General features: G+C 43.6%; 1 protein-coding gene across 2 annotated transcripts; it reads left to right on the top strand.

Moving 5' to 3' along the window:
• The first annotated feature begins 1,947 nt into the window (after nt 1-1,947).
• fbxo22 (F-box protein 22) lies at nt 1,948-20,421 on the top strand. Of its 2 annotated transcripts, none has more exons than XM_068015506.1 (7): nt 1,948-2,140; nt 2,855-2,999; nt 7,754-7,838; nt 9,461-9,574; nt 12,368-12,535; nt 16,105-16,270; nt 19,501-20,421. In XM_068015506.1, the coding sequence occupies exons 1-7, from the start codon at nt 2,031-2,033 to the stop codon at nt 19,916-19,918; spliced, it is 1,206 nt and encodes a 401-aa protein (XP_067871607.1). In that variant the 5' UTR covers nt 1,948-2,030; the 3' UTR covers nt 19,919-20,421. The 2 variants fall into 2 exon arrangements, with proteins under 2 accessions (XP_067871607.1, XP_067871608.1); XM_068015507.1 differs by lacking the exon at nt 19,501-20,421 and adding an exon at nt 16,373-19,483.
• The last annotated feature ends 2,559 nt before the right edge of the window (nt 20,422-22,980 follow it).

Raw genomic sequence — 22,980 nt, forward strand, 5'->3', positions numbered from 1 at the left:
ACCAATGCTCTTTTTCATCCTCCTCACTGCAACACTCCACCTCATCTCCATGAAGCTCCCTGCAGGAGCAGAAATACTCTACAGGACGAGCGGGAAATTATTTAACCTAAGTCGCCTCCAGTCCACAACCAAGGTCACTCCAACCTCTGTCATCGAGCTGCAGTAAGCTGATGATGTTTGCGTATGCACACACTCAGAGGCCGAGCTTCAAATCCTCGTCGATGCATTCACAGAGGCGTATGAAAGGATGGGCCTTAAGCTAAACATCTGGAAGACAAAGGTCCTTTACCAGCCTACTCCCGCAGCACAACACTGCCTCCCCACTGTCAAGATCCACGGCAAACCACTGGACAATGTGGATCACTTCTCATACCTTGGGAGCCTCCTCTCAGCAAGGGCAGACATTGACGATGAAACTCAGCATCGCCTCCAGTGTGCCAGCACAGACTTCAGTCATCTGAGGAAAAGAGTGTTTGATGAGAAAGACCTCAAACCTTGCACCAGGCTCATGGTCTACAGGGCCGCAGTGTTACCTGCCCTCCTGAATGCGTCGGAAACATAGACACTGTACAGCAGACATCTCAAAGCCCTGGAGAGATATCATCAGCGGTGCCTCTGCAATATCCTGCAAATTCAGTGACAGAGCAGGCACTCCAATATCAGTGTCCTCTCTCAGGCCAACATCCCCAGTATCGAGACACTGGTCATGGTGAGTCAGTTACGTGGGCGGGCCACATGCCTGACACAAGTCTCCCAAAACAAGCTTTCTACTCCGAGCTCCGTCACGGCAAGAGGCTACCAGGAGGGCAGAGGAAACGCTACAAAGATGTCCTTGAAGCCTCCCTGAAAAAATGTGACATCTCCACCGATTCGTGGGAATCTCTTGCCTGAAACTGCCCAAAATGAAGAAGCAGCATCTGCGAAGGTGCCAGCCAGTTCAAACAATGTCGACATGCCCAGGCAGCAACCAAGTGCAAACATTGAAAGAAGCATTGGAAATTCGAGCATCCCATTCACTCGCCTCATCAAACACCACCTGTGGCAGAGTGTGCGGATCCAGAATTGGACTATTCAGTCACCTACGGACCCACAACCCTGGAGTGGAAGAAAGTCATCCTTGTTCCTGAGGGACGGCCTAAGAAGGGGATGGGACCAGTCTCTGGAGGGATTTGTAAATGTGAGCAAGGATCTCTGTGGATCCCATGCAGTGCTGGCAAAGGCAGGAGAAAGTGTGGTTCTTCTTCCTAGTGCTTGCTAATGGCCAATAGGCTTTGATGACACAATGTCAAATAAGCAATAGGGAATGTGGTTAGCAATGTCCACAGGTCCCTCCTTAAGGAGAGTGGGGGACTTCTTTGATCCCTTCCTTCAGTATAAAAGCCTTTATTCACTATACGGTTGTCTCTGAATGTGCACTTCTCTTATGCCTGTAAGTGTTTCAGGAGACACAGCCGAGAGAGACTGCCCAAACTATGTTCAAAAATATAGGTTTTTGAATGGGCTTTTGATGATGGGGTGAGAAATAACAAGACAGAGGAGTTTAGAAGGCATGAGATGGAACAAAGGGGCTGAAGACTATGGAATGGTTGGGATGAATGACACGGCTGAAGGAGTTTGCAAGGAAAAGATGGACAAAGGACAAATGAAAGCAGTTCTCAACAAGGAATTGAAATGAATTTAAAGTATGTTGGATCTGAATGGAGGTAGGCAATTGAGATTTATAGCATCAAAAATACCAAGAACCTCCTCACTGCCGTGTACATTGGTTAGTGCCTGCAGAGAAAGTGGTTTTGGAAGTAACTGCAGTGGAAAGAGACTGAATTCCCAGCCCTGACTCTGTTCCCTGGGACTGAGCCCTGATTGTGCATTGTGCGCAGGCACTGTACTAGCGCATGCGCAGTCTCCTCGCCGTTGACGCTTCCGCCCCGCAGTCAGCGTCATTGGACTGCCACGTGACCTGGCTGGCTTTGAGGCCCGGAAGCTGGGTGCAAAGGCCGGAGTCTCGCCATTGCTCCCAGGGTTCGTCAGCGATGGATATTACCCACTTGAAGAGCGAAAGCTCGGTCCTGACAAACGTGGCAGAGGTGGTGGAGCGGATCCTGACCTTCCTGCCGACAAAGTCGCTGCAGAGGAGCGCCTGGTAATTTCAGCACTGCCCCTCCCCCTGGCAACCGCCCCCTTTTCCCTCACCCTGGCCTCCACCCCCTTCCTCCCACCCCACCCTGGCAACCGCCCCCTTCCTCCCACCCCACCCTGGCAACCACCTACCCTGGCAATCATCCCCTTTTCCCACCCTGGCAACCCCCCCCCCCCCCCCCCCCCCCTTCTGCCTACCCTGGCAACCACCCCCTTTTCCCTCACCCTGGCAACCCCCCCCTTCCTCCCACCTCACCCTGGCAACCACCCCCTTTTCCTTCACCCTGGCAACCACCCCCTTCCTCCCACCCCACCTGGCCTCCACCCCCTTCCTCCCACCCCACCCTGGCAACCCCCTACCCTGGCCTCCCCCACCCTTGCAACCACCCCTTTCCTTTACCCTGGCCACTCCTTTCCTGTTGGCAACCAGCCCCTCCTCCACCCTGGCACTACCCCCCCCTACAACCCCACCCTGGCAACAACTCCCTCCCCAATCCTGGCAAGCACTGCCTCCCCTCCCCACCTTGCCAACCTGTTTCTCCCTTTCTTTCTCCCCCCCCCAGGAACCACAAGTCTCCCTTGGCAACCAGTGCCCCCTGACCCACCAGCACATTTGCCCTGCCAACAGCCTCCGACAATAACAAATCACTTGCCATACTGATCTCCAATCCTATTTGCACTGTATACTGTATTTTAGTATTTAATAATTGTGTTTCAGCGTATGCAGACTGTGGAGGGACTGTGCACGTAGGGTCATGAGGCTGCATCAAAGGTTATCGTGGATTTCTACAAAAGGCCACTCTTACATAGATGAAGATGATGACCATCACTTCCTGGTGAAAAAAATGATTGTTGACTTGGAGGTAAGTGATGTTTGCTGCTCTGAAGACAGAATAGAACTGTGAGAAAATTTAAAATGATGTGAAAGTGTTGCAAAATGCCAGTAGCCAACAAGGATTCTCTGGCTGATAACAGTGACTTCACTTCAACAGTACACCATTGGCTGTGAAGTGCTTTGGGACGTCCTGCGGTCAGGAAAATGCTAGAAATGCCTTTTTTGTTCATTTGGGGGATGTGGGTGTCGCTGGCCAGGCCAGCATTTATTGCCCATCCCTAATTTCCCTTGAGAAAGTGGTGGTGAGCTGCCTTCTTGAACCACTGCAGTCTTTGGGGTGTATGTATATCCACAATGCTGATAGGAAGGGAGTTCTGGGATTTTGACCCAGTGACAGTGAAGGAACGGCGATATAGTTCCAAGTCAGGATAGTATGTGGCTTGGAGGAAACTTGCAGGTGGTGGTGTTCCCATGCATCTGCTGCCCTTGTCCTAGGTGGTAGAGGTTGCGGGTTTGGAAGGTGCTGTCGAAGGAACTTTGGTGAGTTGCTGCAGTGCATCTTGTAGATGGTACATACTACTGCCACTGTACGTCGTTGGTGGAGATGGTGGGTGGCATGCCAGTCAAGCGGGCTGCTTTGTTGGATGGTGTCGAGCTTCTTGAGTGTTATTGGAGCTGTACCCATCCAGGCAAGTGGAGAGTATTCCATCACACTGCTGACTTGTGCCTTGTAGATGATGGCTAGGCACTGGGGAGGCAGAAGGTGAGTTACTCGCTGCAGAATTCCTAGCCTCTGACCTGCTCTTGCAGCCACAGTATTTATTTGGCTGGTCCGGTTCAGTTTCTGGTCAATGGTGACCCCCAGGATGTTGATAGTGGTGCTATCAGCATTTGTCATTGGATCAATACTAAAACCGAATACAAGGCAAACTGTATTCCACCAACTTCCTTTGGTAATTTTTGTTTTAAGTTAAGATTTGTAACATTTCTGTCTGAATATATGTCTGTAAATGGATGTTTTCTGCTGAATAGGAACAGGAGTAAGCATTTAACATCTCGAGCCTGCTTCACCATTTAATTAAATCATGGCTGTTCAGTATCTCCACTGCGTTTACCCACCCTTACTCCATCATCCCTTGATACGCTTACCTTACAGCTATTTCAGTCCTTGCAAGGGAAGATGAACATTTACTCTGCTCTTTATGAACCCAAGTATTGGCGGCGGCAGCTGTCCCGCGATTCGAGGATGATGTTGATTCAGGGTCGTGGGTTCCTGCAGTGGGTCTTCACATGACTAAACAGGCCGATTCTCGACCCGCAGATCTTTGGGTACATGGGGCAGGACGTCCCACGAGGTAGTGGGATCCGGAGTGCAGGATGTGCTTCCTTTTCTTTCCTTCTCTGCTTCCGCTCTGCCTCATCATTAAGGCGTTTGGGCTCAAAGTATGATGCAGCTTGATGCATAAGTTGTCACCATTTTGAGCGATTGGTAGCAAGTTCTTCCCAGTCATCAATGTCAATGCTGCCACGCCTCAGAGAGAGTTTCAAAGTGTCTTTGAAGCATTTTCTTTGTCCTCTCCTGCAACGCTGGCCATCCAGACACGGTGTCCACTCCATTGAAGTTGGTTTTGCAGAAGTTTTACCTGAATGCTTGTGGAGCTGGCTTCAAGAAGGCCACGAGCGCTTTGTTCGATGGTCCTCCCATTAAATCTGGAGGATGCGGCAGAGGCATTGCTGATGGAATTTCTCTAGCGCCCTTGTGTGTTGGTGATGCACAGTCCAGGTCTCACTGCAGTACATGAGTGTGGTGACAACAACTGTCTGTACACTAGGACTTTTGTTGACTTGCGGAGGTCTTTGTTGTCAAACACTTGCTGCCGTAGTGTGTAGAAGGCTGGGCTGGCACAGCTGATCCGGTGTTGGATCATCTTGTCAATGATGGCTTTTTGAGGGAGGTGGCTGCCAAGGGAAGTGTTCAACATTTTCCAGAGTGTCTCCTTCAATATATTTTTTTTATCTAGAGATACAGCACCGAAACAGGCCCTTCGGCCCACCGAGTCGGTGCTGACCATCAACCACCCATTTATACTAACCCTACACTAATGCCATATTCCTACAACATCCCCACCTGTCCCTATATTCCCCTACCCCCTACCTCTACTAGGGGCAATTTATAATGGCCAATTTACCTATCAACTGCAAGTCTTTGGTGGTGGGAGGAAACCGGAGCACCCGGAGGAAACCCACGCAGACACAGGGAGAACTTGCAAACTCCACACAGGCAGTACCCAGAATTGAACCCGGGTCGCTGGAGCTGTGGGGCTGCGCTGCTAACCACTGCGCCACTGTGCCGCCCCCATTGATGGGAGGTGGAATATTTAGCTGACCAGGCGTAGATTGATATGAATTTTTGTTTTGGCAGCATTCAGGGACAGGCCGAGTCTCTTGTATGCAGAATTCAATTCTGCATACCCAAGTATCAACCCAGATTGTGTTCTCATCGTTTCGTGACAGCCTCAAGGGCTGTCCTCACAGATGAAAAGATTACCAGCTGAGCCAAGTTGACATTAAATGATCTTAATGTTGACTAATGTAGATAAATCAGAATATTGCCTTTGTCTGATCCCATGCCAAGCTCTGCTCACCCATCATGCCCAGCTGTCCTCATCTACCTACTTTGGCTGCTAGTTTCCCAACCTCTCAAATATAAAATCCTCATCCTGCTTTTTACATCTCTTCATGACCTCATACCTCTCTATCTCTAACCTTCTCCAGCCCCACAATGTCCCCAAACCCAAAGTCTTCGTTCCTCTGACTCGAGCCGCTTGTACATCTTTCCTCTCGACACTTTTAGTTGCTGCTCCTTCAGCTTCCTAGGTTACAAGACTCTGGAATTCCCCCTCTTAAAACCCCCTGCTTGCCACCTTTGTCTCTTCCTTAAAACCTAACCCTGAACAACCTTTCTCTTTCTTTGGCTTGGTGTCCATTTTATTTCCCCTTATGCCTCTGTGAGTCACCTTAATGTGCTATAAAAATACAAATTTTTTTTGTTGAGTTTTTCTTCATTATTTTGCTGTAGTCAGTTCTCGGCACATACTGACGTTCTGCATTTGGAATTCAGACATCAAAGCCAGCAGGCATTAATTTTAAATAGTCAAAATTTAAATGATCAGCAGATCCCTTGTGGCTTGGCTCACAGTAAATGCAATGATGCGTGTACACAGTATAGGGCTCATGCTGTTATGGAACAATGTATTACACTGTGGCTAAGGTGAAGATGTGTTTAAAGCTTGTTACGACCAAGACAGGAGTAATGCACTGTTAATTCAGTCCCACTACTCCACAGGTCATAGCATATCAAAAATAAAGTCTCCCACCTATCAAAGAATAGCCCTAGAATAAAGCACACCAAACCAGGTTTCTTTAAAGAACAACACCATTAACTATTTATTAGAAAAGAAATAATAGGTCTTAATTACTAACGAGATAAATCTATATATGTGAAAAACTCCTTATTACCTTAGCGCTCACATACATTCAAAGTTAACGGGGGAAAAGGATTTTTGATTTACAGCTGTTTCTTAGGAATAAAAAGAAAAAAAAAGATTGACTTTATCATGTTCTGGCAGGATGTTTTCATATGATGAGGTGTCCCAGAATCAAATAGTCAGATGCTACCTGAAGTCTTTCCAGACAAGGTTGATGAACAGTCTTTGGGTAGGTGTTCAAGGCAATTTGTCTGCAGCAGGCTTCACACAGGTCTTTCAGCAAAGGGTGTAGCAACAGGTCTGCTTGGGTTTTTAAAGCAGCAGTCCAGCAGGAGAAGTTTTCTGTAGGTTCTAGGGTTTCCCAAAACACAGGAGGCAACAGGAACCACTCTGGATGCAGGAATTCTTCAGAGACTGGAGGCAATAGGAATGTGCCACCATTCAAATGTAGGGTTTCTTTTCAAGAGATGTAGGTTTCCTTTACAGAGAGAGGTAACACTTTTCTGGATCTTCCTCTCTTGCTCCAGGCAGGTCAAAGCAAAATTTTAAATGCCTGTTCTTTGTCCAACTCACTGGTTATTAAGTGTCCAAAGTGGAGAAAAAAAAACCTTCCTGAGACAATCACATGACCAGACAGTGTGTCTCCTCTGTCACTCAAAGCAGGTCAAAACCCCTTGCTGTTTTCTTGAAACTGCTTGTTTCCCCTATTTTTGCATACAAAGTCAAAATCCAAAATGTCCAGCTATTTGCGGGTGTCCAAGTCTACAGAAAATCCTTTTATCAGTTTTTTAAAACACACAGAAGTCTAAGATTTTAGTACAAAAATAAAACCTTTTGTAACAAGCTGTACATCCTTTAAAGCCACACAGTCTAATGTCAGTCAGAGTTTAATTGCTGGGGAGGGGTTTGCAAATTGCAAGGTGCTTATAATTTCTAGCTCGCGGGTGGAATAAAAACAGCACAAAGTGCTGTATCTCTCTTTTTTCTGTATAATTTTGACACTTTGAAATGTGATGGGCATTCTCACTGATAAGATCAGCAAGTTCAATATCGATTTTAAAGTTGGAATTTGGGACATTCTCTGATTCGTTTCCGGATTATTTCCGTGCTACTCTGTCTAGACCTAAGCTGTAATACTGTCTTTTAAGTACAAGGCTTTTTTCTAAAATAAAAAGCCATTTGCATTGCCGTTTTGTCTTCCAGTTGTGATCATAGGCTGGTTCTCAGCATGCTCCTGTTCTGTAGTTTGAGCAGTGTGTACCATTGATACTATGACTCTCTCTCTTTTAAACAGGAGGTTTATGTGCTGCCAGAAACTGTACTTTACATGGCTGGCACTGATACCTTCAGCGCACAGGGTTCTTGCAGGCGGAAGAAAGGTGAAATACTTGTTTTGGATATAAACAAATGTCAATTTAAGATTTTTTTAAATGATTTTTTTGGATTAAAAATATATTAATTTCAATTAAGCAGTGCAAATAACTGTTTATCCTGAATTATCAATGAATTTGAATTAAGAGTGACTGTATTTTGATATAGGATCATAGGAAATCGGAGCAGGAGTAGGCCATCTGGCCCCTCAAGCCTGCTCCACCATTCAATAAGATCATAGCTGATTATCTACCTCAATGCCATTTTTCCACACTATCCCTGTAACCCTTGGTGGCTTTACTATGTAGAAATCTATCGATCTCTGTCTTGACCATACTCAATGACTGAGCCTCCTAAGCCATCTGGGGTAGAGAATTCCAAAGATTCATCACCCTCTAAAGAAATTCCTCCTCATCTCAGTCTTAAATGGCCTACCTCTTATTCTGAAACTTTTTTTTTACTCTTTCATGGGATGTGGGCGTCACTGGCAAGGGCACAATTTGTTGCCCATCCCTAATTGCCCTTGAACCAGAGTGGCTTGCTGGGCCATTTCAGAGGGCAGTTAAGAGTCAACCACATTGCTGTGGGTCTGGAGTCACATGTAGGCCAGACCAGGTAAGGACGGCAGATTTCCTTCCCTAAAGGGCATTGGTGAACCAGATGGGTTTGTACGACAATCAAGGGTAGTTTCATGGCTTTTAATTTCAGATTTTTATTAATTAATGGCATTTAAATTCCACCAGCTGTCATGATGGGATTTGAACCCGTGTCCCCAGGGCATTAGCCAAGACCTCTGGATTACTAGTCCAGTGATATTACCACTACGCCACCATCTCCCCGTCCTCTAGTTCTAGACCCCCTCAACCAGAGGGAACATCCTTCCTGCATCAAACCTGTCGAGCCCAGTAAGAATTTTATAGCAATTCCGATTTGGGATTCCAGTTTATGCGCCACACGAGCCTCTTGCTACCTGTGTTCATCCGACCCATTAACATATCCTTCTATTGCTTTCTCCCTTGTGTTTAACCAGCTTCCCCACAAAAGCATTTATGATATTTGCCTCAACTACTCCGTGTGGTAGCGAGTTTCAGGTACTCACCACTCTCTGGATTACGAAGCTTCTCCTTAAAACTAATGGCAATTCCTCTTTTAATGCAAAACCAGACATTGTACTCCCTAGTTAATGCCCATTAACTAAATCCCATGCTTCAAGGCTGTGCTTCCCCTCCATTTCATTTGTGGGATGGTAGTCATGGACAAAAATGAGCGCTCTCTTGTTAAGGGAAATTTCAGGCCTATCAATGCGTTTTCTAAGTTTATACCTCAATAATAGCTAGAAAATATTATTTTCCAGATGTATTATTTTGGAAATAGTTACTTAAAAAAAAACTTTCTTCCCACCTCCAAAACAAGTGTCTGTGTTTGTGATTTGTGACAGTATCATGCTATCGGATCCTTTTATTGCTCATTTGTTAATTATATCTGTTTGCTTACATCTGGCATAATGCAAAATAAAGAGGGTGTAGTTGATTTACTTCGGTCTGGCGCTGAACCTATTCATGTGCTGCATTTACATGGATGCATATGTTAGTTGGTAATTTTCTTTCCTTTATTAATTTGAAAATTACAGAGAGGAGAGATGGGCCGCCAAGGAAAAGCAAGGATGCGGAAGTGGCAGAAAAATTGGAGAACTTGCTGCCTTTGGCGTGCGAAACCATAGGAGTCAGTTGCCCTGGAATTGTGTGTAAGTCTTGGGAGTTCTTTATGTGCTGGTGTTTGAGAGATTGAACTCTGTGAGGTGGACTGGACAAATCATTGAAGAGATTAAATGTTAAATCTTTATTGTGTGTTAAAAAAATATTAAAATTCCACCACTAACATTCTCCTCCCTCGAAGGCTTCTGCTGAGATGTCATGCCACAGGCTGCTCTGTGTTACTAAACTTGGATGGTTCAGCTTAACTGGAGTATTATGTCCAGTTCTGGGCATCACACTTTAGGAAGGATGTGAAGCCATTAGAGAGGGTGCAGAAAAGATTTGAGAATGGTTCCAGGGATGAGGGACTTCAGTTACGTGGATAGATTGGAGAAGCTGGGGCTGCTTTCCTTAGAGAAGAGAAAGTTAAGAGGAGATTTGATGGAGGCGTTCAAAATCATGAGGAGTCTAGGCAGTAGATAGGGAGAAACTGTTCCCGTTGGCGGAAGGATCAAGAACCAGGGGACACCAGTTTGAGGTGGATGGCAAAAATACCAAAGGCGACATGAGCTAAAACTTTTTCAGAGTATGTGCTTAGGATCAGGGATGCACTGCCTGGAAGTGTGGAGGCAGAGTCAATTGTTGCTTTCTAAAGGGAATTGGATAATTATCTGAAGAGAGAAAATTTGCAGGGCTACAGAGAAAGGGCAGGGGAGTGGGACTAGCTGAGTTGCCCTTGCATAGAGCTGTCATGTACACGATGGGCCAAATGGCTGTAACCATTCTAGGACCATTTTTTAATGTGTGCCCAGAAAGTGAATGTCACCTAGCCATCCAGCTCTGGGGGAGGCAATGAAGCTGAGCCTAATCCTGTTCTCTGCCAACGTACATGTCCATGCTTACCAGCAGGAGGCTCTAGTTTACCTTTAGTCCCGGGATCCTTAGCTGATTGTTTTTTTTCGTCCAAGTGTGCAGTGCGGAGCTGTCCACTAAATAACATTACACCTTTACACATTTTAGTAGTGAACAATTGTGCATACTTTTATGAAGCCCCTATTAGTTTCTTTCATAAACTGTTTATGGTTTATGATCTGCATTAAAATCCCTTTACTTTGGAGTTTTGAAGATCTTGAGCCTGTCCAACCTACTTGTTTACCAACAAGACTTGGACCTGTAACTGTACTGCACATAGTATGCAGGACTTATTCAGCGACTAGGGTTGGTAAGAAAATGCTTATTGCATGATTTGAATACTTGCCCACACAACACTTGCAGCTTTGCAATTTCATGCAAGATATAAATTACCCACCACATGTCCTGAGCAAAAGTTTCAATAAATTGCTTTCTTGTTGTAAGTTCTAGTTCTGATGCTTTGTGGAGGGACTATTCATTTTGAATGGAATGAAAAATCCTGGTTCAGTGTGTAACTGATAACATTTTGGTCGTTGGTTGTCTGGCATTTGAGCTTATGCACGTAATTTTGCAAGCTTTGCACTTTGTATTTGTGATCTGTGGAAATGAGGGACTAAATTGTCAGTTGTGTTTCTCATTCTTTCGTTTCCCAAAAATCAAGTGATAAAACAGTCCTCTACTAATAAACCACCTTTGGCATTTTTCTTTAACTGGACCCCAACATGTATATTTCTCTAACTCGGTAGGAGAGACAAATCCCTTCTTTTCTGTTCTCTAATTTGAGATGGGAAAGCCGACCTTTGTTTAACGCTGTTAACTTAGCAAATAGGTTGTACCTTTAGCATTATTAAGAGAACTCTATACTTTGCATTAGCAGCGTCGCTGCTATGTCCAGACTGGCCAAGAGAGTGTGGGAAAATGGCACACTGACACGGAACACAAAAGTCCGAGTGTTTCAAGCCTGTGTCCTCAGTACCTTGCTCTACGTAAGCGAGGCCTGGACAACGTAAGTCAGCCAAGAGCGACGTCTCAACTCATTCCATCTTCGCTGCCGCTGGAGAATCCTTGGCATCAGGTGGCAGGACAGTATCTCCAACGCAGAAGTCCTCGAGGCGATCAACATCCCCAGCATATACACCCTACTGAGCCAGCAGCGCTTGAGATGGCTTGGCCATGTGATCCGCATGGACGATGACAGGATCCCCAAGGACGCATTGTACAGCGAGTTGGTCACTGGTATCAGACCCACCAGCCATCCATGTCTCCGCTTTAAAGACATCTGCAAACGCGACATGAGGTCCTGTGACATTGACCGCAAGTTGTGAGAGTCAGTTGCCAGTGATCGCCAGAGCTGGCGGGCAGCCATCAAGGCAGGGTTAAAGAGTGGTGAGTCGAAGAGACTTAGCAGTTGGCAGGAAAAAAAGACAAGTGCAAGGAGAGAGCCAACTGTGTAACAGCCCCGACAACCAAGTTTATTGGAAGAGTCTGTCACTCTAGAATTGGCCTTTATAGCCACTCCTGGCTCTGCTCCACAAACCACTGACCACCTGTAGGCGCTTACCCATTGTCTCTTGAGACAAGGAGGCCAAAGATACTTTGCATTAAACTTAAGAAATAGTATATTACTGGTCAATTGTCCATTGTACTGCCCAGGCTCAGTTGATGCACACTTTTCTTTCTATATGCAAAGTTGGCAACAGACTTCAAAAACCCACTGCACAGAAACACCTACTGGCCAGAGCCTACATAATATATCGTTGCAGCCTGTTTATATACAGGATTTCCATTCTAAATGTTTACATAGGAAATTTTAATGTTAAACATTGACCTCAAAGCATTACCAAAAGTTGATTTTTTTTTTTAAAGAAAATATTTTATTTTACTCAGTTTTTGTGACTTCACATTTATTGCCTGGTTAATTTGTTTTTCAGACACTCCTATGGGAAGTGGCACGCAGAGACCTCTAGAGGTAGAAGATGGAATTGCAGGGTTTTCCCTGCTCCTGCCCAAAATTGACGGAGTGACAGTCAAATTTTTCCACTTGTCAAACAAAGATATGAACAATAACACGTTTGATCAAGAAAAACTCCAAGAAGCAGGCAAGTTTGCCCCGACTTCTGCAGTGTTAATGGGGTAAATGTTAAATGATATAGGAAAAATTGGGAGTGAAATTCGTAGGATACAATGGGTTTAAGACAACTTTTATACTCAGGTTGTTTCTGTATTTAAAGCGCTGATGATGAAAATTGAGTTCCATAACGGTCAATAAATGAACAACTGGCAAGGAAATAAAACTTTTTTTTAAAAAAGTACTTGATTTAATTTTGGAAAGCCCTTCCAACTTGTATTGATGTGTGCCTAATTTGACAATAATTAATTAAATACGCTATCAAGGAGCTATTTATTACATGAAAAGAAAAACTACCGGATTCCACTTAGCAGCAAGAGACTTTAACGGTTGTTTGGTGACTGGAAGTTGACTTCAGATTGTAGGTTAGCACCTCCAGGTTGGTGAGTGCCTTTATAGGTTTTGCATCATTGTGGTTAGCTAAACAAAGGACGAGCTGTCTGGTCGGGGAATTGCAGTTTGGAATGCATTTGTAAGCATAAGAACATAAACAGGAGCAGACCATACAGTCCTCCTGCCTGTTGCACTATTCAATAAGATCTTCTGCCTCAACTCCACTCTCCTGCTTGATCCCCATTCCCTTAGTGCCCAAAAATCTATCCCCCTCAGTCTTGAATATACTCAACGACTGAGCATCCACAGCCGCTGGGATAGAGAATTCCAAAGATTCACAACCCCCTCTCAGTCCAAAAAGGGCCACCTCTTATCCTGAGATTCTGACCCAGTAAGCTGCTCGCTGCAACTCAGAAGGCCATACCATTTTTAATCTTAAATTTGCGTTATGCACTTTTTTGAAAAGTGCATAATTTTTCTTTGCAGTTAGTGTATTGCATCTCATAGTACAGGTATGTTGCCAGAAGTATATACAATTACCGTAATTAAACTTGTAGTTTGATATTTGAACTGCTGTCACGTTTTACTCATTGCATACTTGAACTTGGTGTGCTTGCTTTACTCCCACAGTGGGTGGTTGGAAGGGAGAGACTAATATTGGAATATTTAGGCTGTTTTGAATCCAGTGCGACTGCTGTAAGTCATCCATCATTGAAATTAGGCTTCTATTTCCTGCCAGCATGGCCTGTGAAGCTCTCCACAAGGAACTTTCACAGCAAGGGTATTTCCAAATAAAGATGTTACAGTTTAAACACAGAAGGCATGTTATTGCTAAAAGCAAGAAATCTTGGAATGGAAGCTGGCTTTAGCAATGGATATGAAGACTAATAAGTCTCGTTGACTGTACATCTGACAGCTAGCAAGTGGATATAAATTTCGACTGCAATCTAATTGCGTGCGGATTGATTGCAATCCAATGTAGCATAATAAAATTGAGCTGAAGACAGCAAATTAATTTAAAATTGCTAAGTATTACTTTTTGCCGTATCAGCCTGGATTTGCAGCTTGTTACTGTACTCATCGCGGCAATCAGAACAGGTATTCCTTTCAGATTTCCGTTCGGTTAAATTCTGTATTTTATCTTGGCTAAAGCTGCTAAGCATTTTATTAGGCAAGGGTGTCAGAGATGTGGATCAAAGGTGGGGAAATGGCGATGAGTTACAGACCAGCCATAATCAGATTGGATGGTGAAACAGGCTAAAGGAATGAATGGCCTACTCCTAAACCATTGGGAGAGCTGAAATTACATTTTTTAACAGTAGAAATTCTTATATAAAATAAGGGTGCATTTAGTAATTTTATAACAAGCATGTTTAATAACTGACCCTCCTTCCCATTCATTTGCAAAAAGTAGCTCCTTATAACCCTGAAGCATCAATTACAACAAATCAACCATGATATCCCTGTTGTGAAAATTGTTCCTGTATCTGATTTCCATTCATAATACATTTAAATGGATCTAATTGCATTTGTGTCTTAGCGAATGATAGCCAGTAGAATGCAAATGCAGAACAAAATTTCATTAAGATTCAGTGTAATAAGTACTGGTGATTGAGCGTCTTGCCCATTTACTGGATTTTGTCAGACTTAATGTGGAAAAGTCCAATTTATTAGTGAGCTCTTTTGCTTTGCCTTCTAAACATTGCACAGACTGGGTCATGACCTTTTTTGGGGCCTGTTTTTCTAATTCAGCCGAGATGGACAGGTTGAAAGCATCTTGCTTTTGCTTTCGAACAGCTGTTAAATGTATTAAGTGAAATATTTGGACAGTTTTAAATTAATCCCCAGGGTCTGCTCTATCAATATTCCATCTGATCTGCAACTTGTTTTGCAGTCTTGCTTTGTAATGTAATGTCATCAAGTATTTTGACAAGTAAAGCTGGAGTGCTTTTCTAAACTTTGTGGGTTGTTGATCAGCAACCAGTGTCTACTGAAGGCTATTGGCCTCAACAGACACACATTGCTGACTTCTTTTTGGGAGAGAGAGAAAACGAAGCTTGCATTTATTTGGTCTTTGGGAAGTGCTTCATGTAAATCAATTACCTTTTTCTTTGTTCGGGGGAAGTGGGTGATGTTGTTAAGGCAGCAGTTTTTGTCCATCCTTCAATACTTTGAGGAGGTGGTGTCGGCCACTGCCTTGAATCACTGCAGTCCTTATAGTGTTGCCCCTACCGTGGTGGTGTTAGGTAGGGAGTTCTAGGATTATAAGCCAACCATTATGGGATGCATATCCAAGATAGGGTGGAGTGCTGTGACGATGATAATGTTGCTGCTCTTGTTCTTCAGGGTGGTAAACGTTGAAGGGCTTGGAGATATCCTACTTTGAAGTGGAGTGATTGTCATTTTATGGGCAAAGACAGCCATTTAGAATTCCCAATTGGAGAGCTTCTTGACGTTTCATGGATTTCAAATCAATTTTATTTCGAAAACTCCTGTTACTTTGTTGTGATACTGCTCGCTATCTGATCTGTTACCACTGGATGGTGCTGTAAAGCTTTGTGTTGAAATGTGTTGTGCATAAACCAAGAATTATGTTGCATAGGATTTGTAGTGAATCTATGATGAGAAATAGGTGCCGTATTTCAGTGTAGTAGTTTATTGCAGTGCTGTCTGCTGGCAAAGTTCAGGTACCATAACAAATAATACTGTTCTATGGTGAATATTGGGCTTTCTGCTTGGAGCAAATTTGGGTCAATTCTACCCATATGGAAATTGCTGATAGCATCCCTACTCTCTCGTCTTTCAAGGGAAAATAGAGTTGCATTTGTATAGCACCTCATCACGTCTTTCAAAGCCCTCCACAAACAATGAATTACTTTGAAGAACAGTCACTGTTATGTAGGCAAATATGGAAGGCATTTTGGAATTCCACTTGGAATTTTATTCATAATAAGAAAACTGGGTCACTATTGCTGTTTCTAGTAGGGACTGAATGAAAGGATGTTTACTCTATTACATATCTTGAACTGCCTGCATCTGGGCCTAAAGTAACATCTTTTCATTTGATGAAAAATAATAGTTTCCTGTCAGCAAACATTCCAGGTTTTGTTTTTGCTGCTTGGTGTGCCTGTAAGCAAATACTGCCCAAATCCAGGGCACGTTGAGAAATTGCCCGCACAGCTTTATTGCTCATTTTTAATCTCTCAGGCCTTAAGGATAACCCTGACCTGCGTGCTGTCCTCCTGTTTGGCTACAACACCTTCAAACCTGCAGCTGCTGACTTCATCCAGCGACTCACCATGACATTCAATGTGAGGAACATTGTTGTGGTTGGGGGCCACGTTGACCGAGTGTTTTCCCCCAGTTCTGAAAGGTAGGTACCCACACTACCATGCCTTTATCTGTTCATGTACCTCGTTAATGCTGGGAAGAAAATGCTTCTGAGTTTTCCTCATGCAATTAATTCATTCCACAGCTACGAATGATTTATCTGTCCATCAAGATGACTCCCCACAGTGTAATTAAGCTCAACTCCACTACATTGCCATGTAACCGCACGCTCCCAGACTGCAGTAAAAACTTGCAAATCAACTCCCCCTAAGGCTCCGAGGTAAATGCACCACTTGATATGTTAGCGAGCTCTGGAGACCAGGGAGGTCTCTGGTTTATCCCTAGCTAGTTGATCTGGGGGAGGAGTATTTGTCGGCTTCACCACCACTGAACTAGAGAGAAATAAAATCAAGGATTCCTGCTTTATTTAGTTAACTATTGGAAGTGTGCTTGTGTGGCAGGGCAGGCTGAGAAAGCAGTTAAAAAGGCATACGGGATCCTGGGCTTTATAAACTGAGGCAGAGTACAAAAGCAAGGAAGTTATGGTAAGCCTTTATAAAACAGTAGTTTGTCCTTTAACTGGAGTGTTGTGTCCAATTCTGGGAACTGCTCTTTAGGAAGGATGTGAAGTCTTTAGAGAGGGTGCAGAAACGATGAGAATGGTTCCAGAGATGACTGGTTTCAGTTAGGTGGATAGATTGGAAATGCTGGGATTGATCTCTTTCGAGAAGGAAGGTTGAGAAGAGATTTGATTGAGTTGTTCAAAATTGTGATAGGTATAGACAAGAGTAGATGGAGAGAAGCTGTTCCCATTGATGGAAGGGCTGAGAACACCAATTTAAAGTGTTTGGCAAAAGTATCAAAGGTGACATCAGCAAAACCTTTCTATGCGGAGAGTGGTTACAATCTGGAATGCACTGATTGAAAGGGTGGTGGAGGCAGATTCATTCATGGCTTTCAAAGGGAATTGGGTAAGCACCTGAAGAGACAGCATTTGCAGGGCTATGGGGAGAGGGAGTGGAACGAGCTAATTTGCTCTTGCAAAGAGTTGGCATGGGCTCAGCAGGCTGAATGGTTTCCTGTGCTGTAACCGTTCTATGCGTGGCAGGATGAGGGCAGTTTAGCAGAAATATAAATTCAATATCAAGTCCTTCACACCTGCAATAAGTGGAATACTTTGTTTTACAAAAAATAATAAACTGGGTCATATGTCTATTCTGTGAGGAGTGCAGATTAAGAATTTCCTTACATGACAGTAAAGATCATACAATTGAATCTGTCTTTGAAAATGACTTGGCTGTGGGCGTTTGATGGACTGTCCACCTTCCCCTTTTAGGTTCCAAGTGCTCTGATGTGGAAATCCTGCAACCTTGACAATCTTGTGAAAGTATGAAGTTGAGGATGGGTCAACACATTGTTCTTTCAATACATTTGAAACCAGACATTTGTATTGGAGTTCTATCGCATTGTCAAAGCATAAGAGTATTTCACGCAATGGTTTGGAGTGCAGTGGCTATTGCTATTTAGATAAAGGTGACAGACGTTCTGCGCCAACGACGTGCCACAGACAGCGCTGTGATGGATGGCCAGTGACTCTTTTCTGGTGACATTTTGCGGGAGGAATGTTGGCCAGGGCGCTGGGAGAACTTCTTTGAGTAGCGTTATTGGATCCATAGCATTTACCCGAGCAGACAGACAGGACCTCTTCTTACCAACCAGATAGATGTAGCCAAAGTGCTGGCATTGTCCCTGGTATTTCCCAGTTGTCCAGGCTCGGTGGACAATGTTCCATGTGTATGCATAAACAGTCCTTGAATGTCGGTGCAGTAGAGAGGTGATAGTGGAATGACTGCTTTGGGACAGTTTATAAAAGTTGTGTTAAGTAGTTTTGGTGTATTTGTGACTCACTTCTTGTTAGTCAGGATCAGTGTGCCTACTGTCTGTGTTCTTTATTAAAACAATAATAAGCTTGTCTGCTCCTTATTGAAGACATTCCCATTAAAAAGGTTTCTCTGTGTTTTGACTTGCATCTTAAAGGAGGAAAGCCCTAATAAGTTCCCTTTCAGTACAAAGTGCTTTCCCACCCGATCTTTATCATTTCAAAAGGTATGTTTCTCACTTCATGTGGGAAGTGCCGTCATCATTTTTAATATCAATTGCCAGTTAGAGTCGGAGCATAAAAATGAGTCAACACTGTAAGGGCTAGGACCTTCCAGTTAATGAAACAAGGTGTAGGTTGAAGTACAAGGCAGCAGTTAGTCAGAGATATGAAAGAATGAAGAGACAATCTTGGGGTTAAATTGCTTTCTTAATAAGTAGCAGAATGTCTATTTTCCCCTCTAATTAGAAATCCACTAACAAAGTAGCATCAGAAGTTCGACATTTTAGAGCCATATGTTCGAGTGATTTCGTTCACAGCTTGTTAATTGTTGGAGAAAGAGTCATTCTCCAGGTTTTTTTTTAGATTCTAGCCCACCTGGGCTCAGCTGTGTTTTTTTTCATCCAATTTACAAATTCTACGGAATTAACACCTACAGAGAGAAGGAAAGCATTACATTATAATGATTCTTATCTGTGGGTTAGTGAGGTGACTAATTAAGCAGGTAACTTAAACTATAGAAGTAATCTTAAAACAGACTCCTGCCACCTTTTTTTTTTCGTTTCTGTGGATCTTGTGCTGGATGATGAAGAGGAATAGGATGTTCAATTTCAGCAGAACCAGAGTCACCATGAAACATGGTCATTCGGTATAAAACATGCAGGTGGGTAGTGTTCCCTCTATTTTCCACAAACAATGTGTTTCAGCCCCAGCCTCAAAAGAGTGATACTACTTTCATCAGCAGGAACTATCCATTAAGGGTGATTTTGTGTTTCATTCTAATTTCTAGTCACAAATCAATTGAGATTTTCCAAACTCGTTTTAAGTTGGACCTTTGCAGCCAGCAGACGGGAAGAGATTTTCATCCACTGGCTTGGGTGTGATTCTAACCCTGGTCTCAGGTGAAAGACACCATTCTAATCCACAGCAGTCCCTTGCTTGCACAGCACTTCTGTAAAAGTGACTTTTCCTGGAACACAAAGTGATGTATAAGCAGTTACTCATCACAGAGCAGTTTTATATCTCCATGCATTAAGGACCAAACATTCTTTCTATTTTTCATCCAAAATACAGGCTCTTGGCTCCCTGGAGACTTACTGAGTGAGCTTTTACAATCCGTTTTACTCTTGTTTCTCTCTTTTTTTTTTTTCCCCCCCCCCGCCCCACCTTTCTAGTATTGATATCAAGCGCATGTATGGTTTCGTTGGCCTGTCATTAAGTGGAAGACCGATCCAGGTGGCGTCCATCCTCCTGGACGAGGAGGTAGATACGCCCAAGAACGCAGAAGCGGCAATGCAGCGTCTCAAAGCGGCCAACATTCCCGAGGCCAACACCGTGGGCTTCATGTTTGCCTGCATCGGACGTGGTCAGAACTACTACTCCAACAAGGAAAACGTAGAAGCAGATGCCTTCAGGAAGCAGTTTCCAGGTGTTCCATTATTCGGGTTTTTTGGTAACGGAGAAATCGGTTGTGACCGCATCGTGACTGAGAGCTTCTCACTAAGGGAGTGTGGCAACTCTTCAGAATGCGATGAATTACTTCATGGTTACACTACAGTGATGGCGCTTCTTCACCTTGGCCCAGTTAAATAAAAACTACAAACCCTTCAATAGGGTCAACAGGGTATTATCAATCGGGCTGACGCCATACATGGACACAAACCAGTTGTGGGTCAGTCTTCATCACTTTGAAAATACTTGCACAAAGTGCGGAAAATTGTTTGTATTGGCCAAGAAAATTTACAGAGTAGACTCAGAAGTTAGAGTTTAATAATCTGTTCATACAGTCCTCTTGACTTTCAAGAGAAGAGTGGAAGGAGCTAAGCTTTCAGATGTTGTAGATTCAGTCAACTCTGTAGTTTTTGACAGTTTTGATTTTTATCTTTATTACATTTGAATGTAGAACTAATCATAAATAGAGTATTTTTAGTGATTTTTTTTTGTTTGTAATTTTAAAAAATTGTGATCTTTTGTGATTTAACCCAAAGCAGGATTTTAACAGCTGTGACAGGTAAATCTGGAGAGAGCTTCCTGATAATGGAGAATGTTAACCAGCTGATCATCCTGACTGTCCCAATAAAAGCCTTTGCCTGAGACTCTTGTTGTCATCATTAAAGTTTCAGAAATCAATAAGAGCAGCGAAAGTGGGAATGAGGGAAGGGTGCACACATCCCCTGAGAAGATTTGGAAAGAAAAGAAAGACTTGCATTTATGTAGAGCCTCAGGACATCCCAAAATGTTTTACAGCCAATGAAGTACTTTTGAAGTGTAGTCACTGTTGTAATGTTGGAAACACAGCAGTGATTTGTGCACAGCAAGCTCCCAAAAAGCAGTAATGTGATAATGACCAGGTAAAATGTTTCAGTGATGGTGGTTAAGGGAGTTCTGATGAAGGGTCGCAGATCTGAAACCTTAACTCTGTTTCTCTCTCCACAGCTACTGCCAGACCTGCTTAGTATTTCCGGCACTTTCTGTTCTCATTTGAGTTCTAGCATCTGCAGTACTTTGCTCTTACATTAGGGCAACTACTCTTTCAGTGCTGCGAAGGCAGATGGGGCCTCAGCTTAACATCTCACACGAAAGACGACGACAACTACAGTGCTGCACTCCTTCACCAGCATGTCAGCCTCTATCTTCTGCTCAAATCTCTGGAGTGCGACTTGACCCTACAGCCATCTGACTTAGAGGCGTGAGTGCTTCCCACTATGCCACTCTTGCACTATCATCCCTTGAATTCTGGAAAATGCCTAGCAGTACAATGTAGGTTTTGCCCTTCCTTGGGATGTGTCTGGAGAGTATTTTGAGCTGCGTGTGGCGTACTGATCTCAAGGGCCGTCACTGATGTTGACGCAAGCAATGAAGTGACATATTTAGGCAGCATCAATCAAAACATAATGGTTCAAATGTGATTATTCCCCCTTCCCAGTCCCCCAACACCCTTCTCCCCATACAGTAATCAAGGCCTGGCAGTGAGGGTGGGATGTAGCAGAGTGTAAGCAAGAGGAATGACAGCTATTGCAGAAATTGCATAAATAGGCAAGTCATGTAACCTGGAGTGAGGGATACATGACTTGAGGGATTTATCAATTTTCAATCTTAAATGCCTGATTTTCAATGAAAAAATACAAACCAACTCCCCCGTTTCACCTCTCCCTCCAAACCAAAATTTTTTTTAAAGTGTTAATTCTGTCAGCCCTACATTACATGGGGTGTGTACATCCGAGGGTTGCCAACCTCAGGGGAGGTGGTGGCGCAGTGGTAATGTCACTGGGCGAGTAATCCAAAACCCAGGCTAATGCTCTGGAGACATGGACTCTAATCTCACCACGGCAGATGGTGAAATTTGATTTCAATTAAATAAATCTGGAATTAAAAGGCTAGTTTAATGATGACCATGAAACCATTGTCGATTGTTGTAAAAACCCATCTGGTTCACTAATGTCCTTTAGGGAAGGAAATAGGCCATCCTTACCTGGTCTGGCCTACATGTGACTCCAGACCCAGAGCAATGTGGCTAACTCTTAAAATGCCCTCTGAAATGGCCTAGATGGCCCATTCAGTTCAAGGGCAATTTGGGATGGACAATAAATGCTGGCCTAGCCAGAGACGCCCACATCCCACAAACAAATGAAGAAAAACATCCATGATTTCCCTGAAGTCTGCTGGAATTAAAGATTAATGTCCTGGACACTGGTGCAAGCAATTTGGGAGGAGAATCATAGAAACTTACAGCACAGAAAGAGGCAATCCAATCTGTTGTGCCTTTGCTGGATTTTTGAAAGAGCAGTCAGACTTAGTTCCACATCCCTTTTTTTTGGCCATAACGCAGTTCCTCATCCTGTGGTACAACTCCCTTTTCAAAATTTACTAATGGCATAAGCTTCTACTGCCTCCTCAGGTAGAGGTCTTGACAACATTGAGTGAAAAAACATTCTGATCTCCGTCTGGGATCTCTGGTTATTAATGGCATTAGAACATGTGTTTATTTTCTTGGCATACTTTTGTTAATTATGCAAATAGGGAAAAAGGCTCTTCAACCAGGCAGGACCGTCAGAGTTGGGAAGTTGCGTGATGACACCTCCAGGAAGAAGACCAACCAGGGTTGGCAACCTGGGTTTGTCCCGTCATTTCTTACAATTTCTAATCTTCAAGTGCAGTCCTTGTGTGAACAAGGATACTGTGCGATGGGATAACTGCAGCTTTTGTAGCAGGTGCGACCTGTTTGTTGTTAGATCAGAGATCATTATCTGAATTGGAAGCACTTTTGTTACTATAATTAAAACTGCTAATTACACTCAGTAAATTTATTTTTATAATAGAGGAAGGGTTTCAAATAAATGTATGTAAATAGATCACATTATCACTGCCTTTTACGGTTTAAAATCAGGTCTATTGGTTGAATTCTCTTGTATGCCAGGATTTGCAAGTGGGGAAGGGTTAAAGGTCAGTCCAAATCCATAAGGTCCTTTCCCAGGGCTGAGAATTCGTAGTGGGATATAGGGTGTGTTTTTATTCAGTGCATTTTGTAATTGATTTATCAGTGGAGGAATCTTGGATTTGCCCATGTATGGGGCTTCCCCAATGATTTAGCGAGCTTATTCATTCAGCTTCTGAGTCATACAGGTGAGCGTGGTCTCTGTTCTCATCCCTAGCCT

The sequence above is a fragment of the Heterodontus francisci genome, chromosome 35, assembly GCF_036365525.1.
Source record: "Heterodontus francisci isolate sHetFra1 chromosome 35, sHetFra1.hap1, whole genome shotgun sequence".
Taxonomy (NCBI): domain Eukaryota; kingdom Metazoa; phylum Chordata; class Chondrichthyes; order Heterodontiformes; family Heterodontidae; genus Heterodontus; species Heterodontus francisci.

Bases quoted from the DNA above. Each gene is read 5' to 3' on its own strand.
- fbxo22 (XM_068015506.1), top strand. From the start codon at position 2,031: ATGGATATTACCCACTTGAAGAGCGAAAGCTCGGTCCTGACAAACGTG. The intron at 3,000-7,753 runs GTAAGTGATGTT...TCTTTTAAACAG, and splicing joins AAATGATTGTTGACTTGGAG to GAGGTTTATGTGCTGCCAGA. The intron at 12,536-16,104 runs GCAAGTTTGCCC...TTAATCTCTCAG, and splicing joins AGAAAAACTCCAAGAAGCAG to GCCTTAAGGATAACCCTGAC.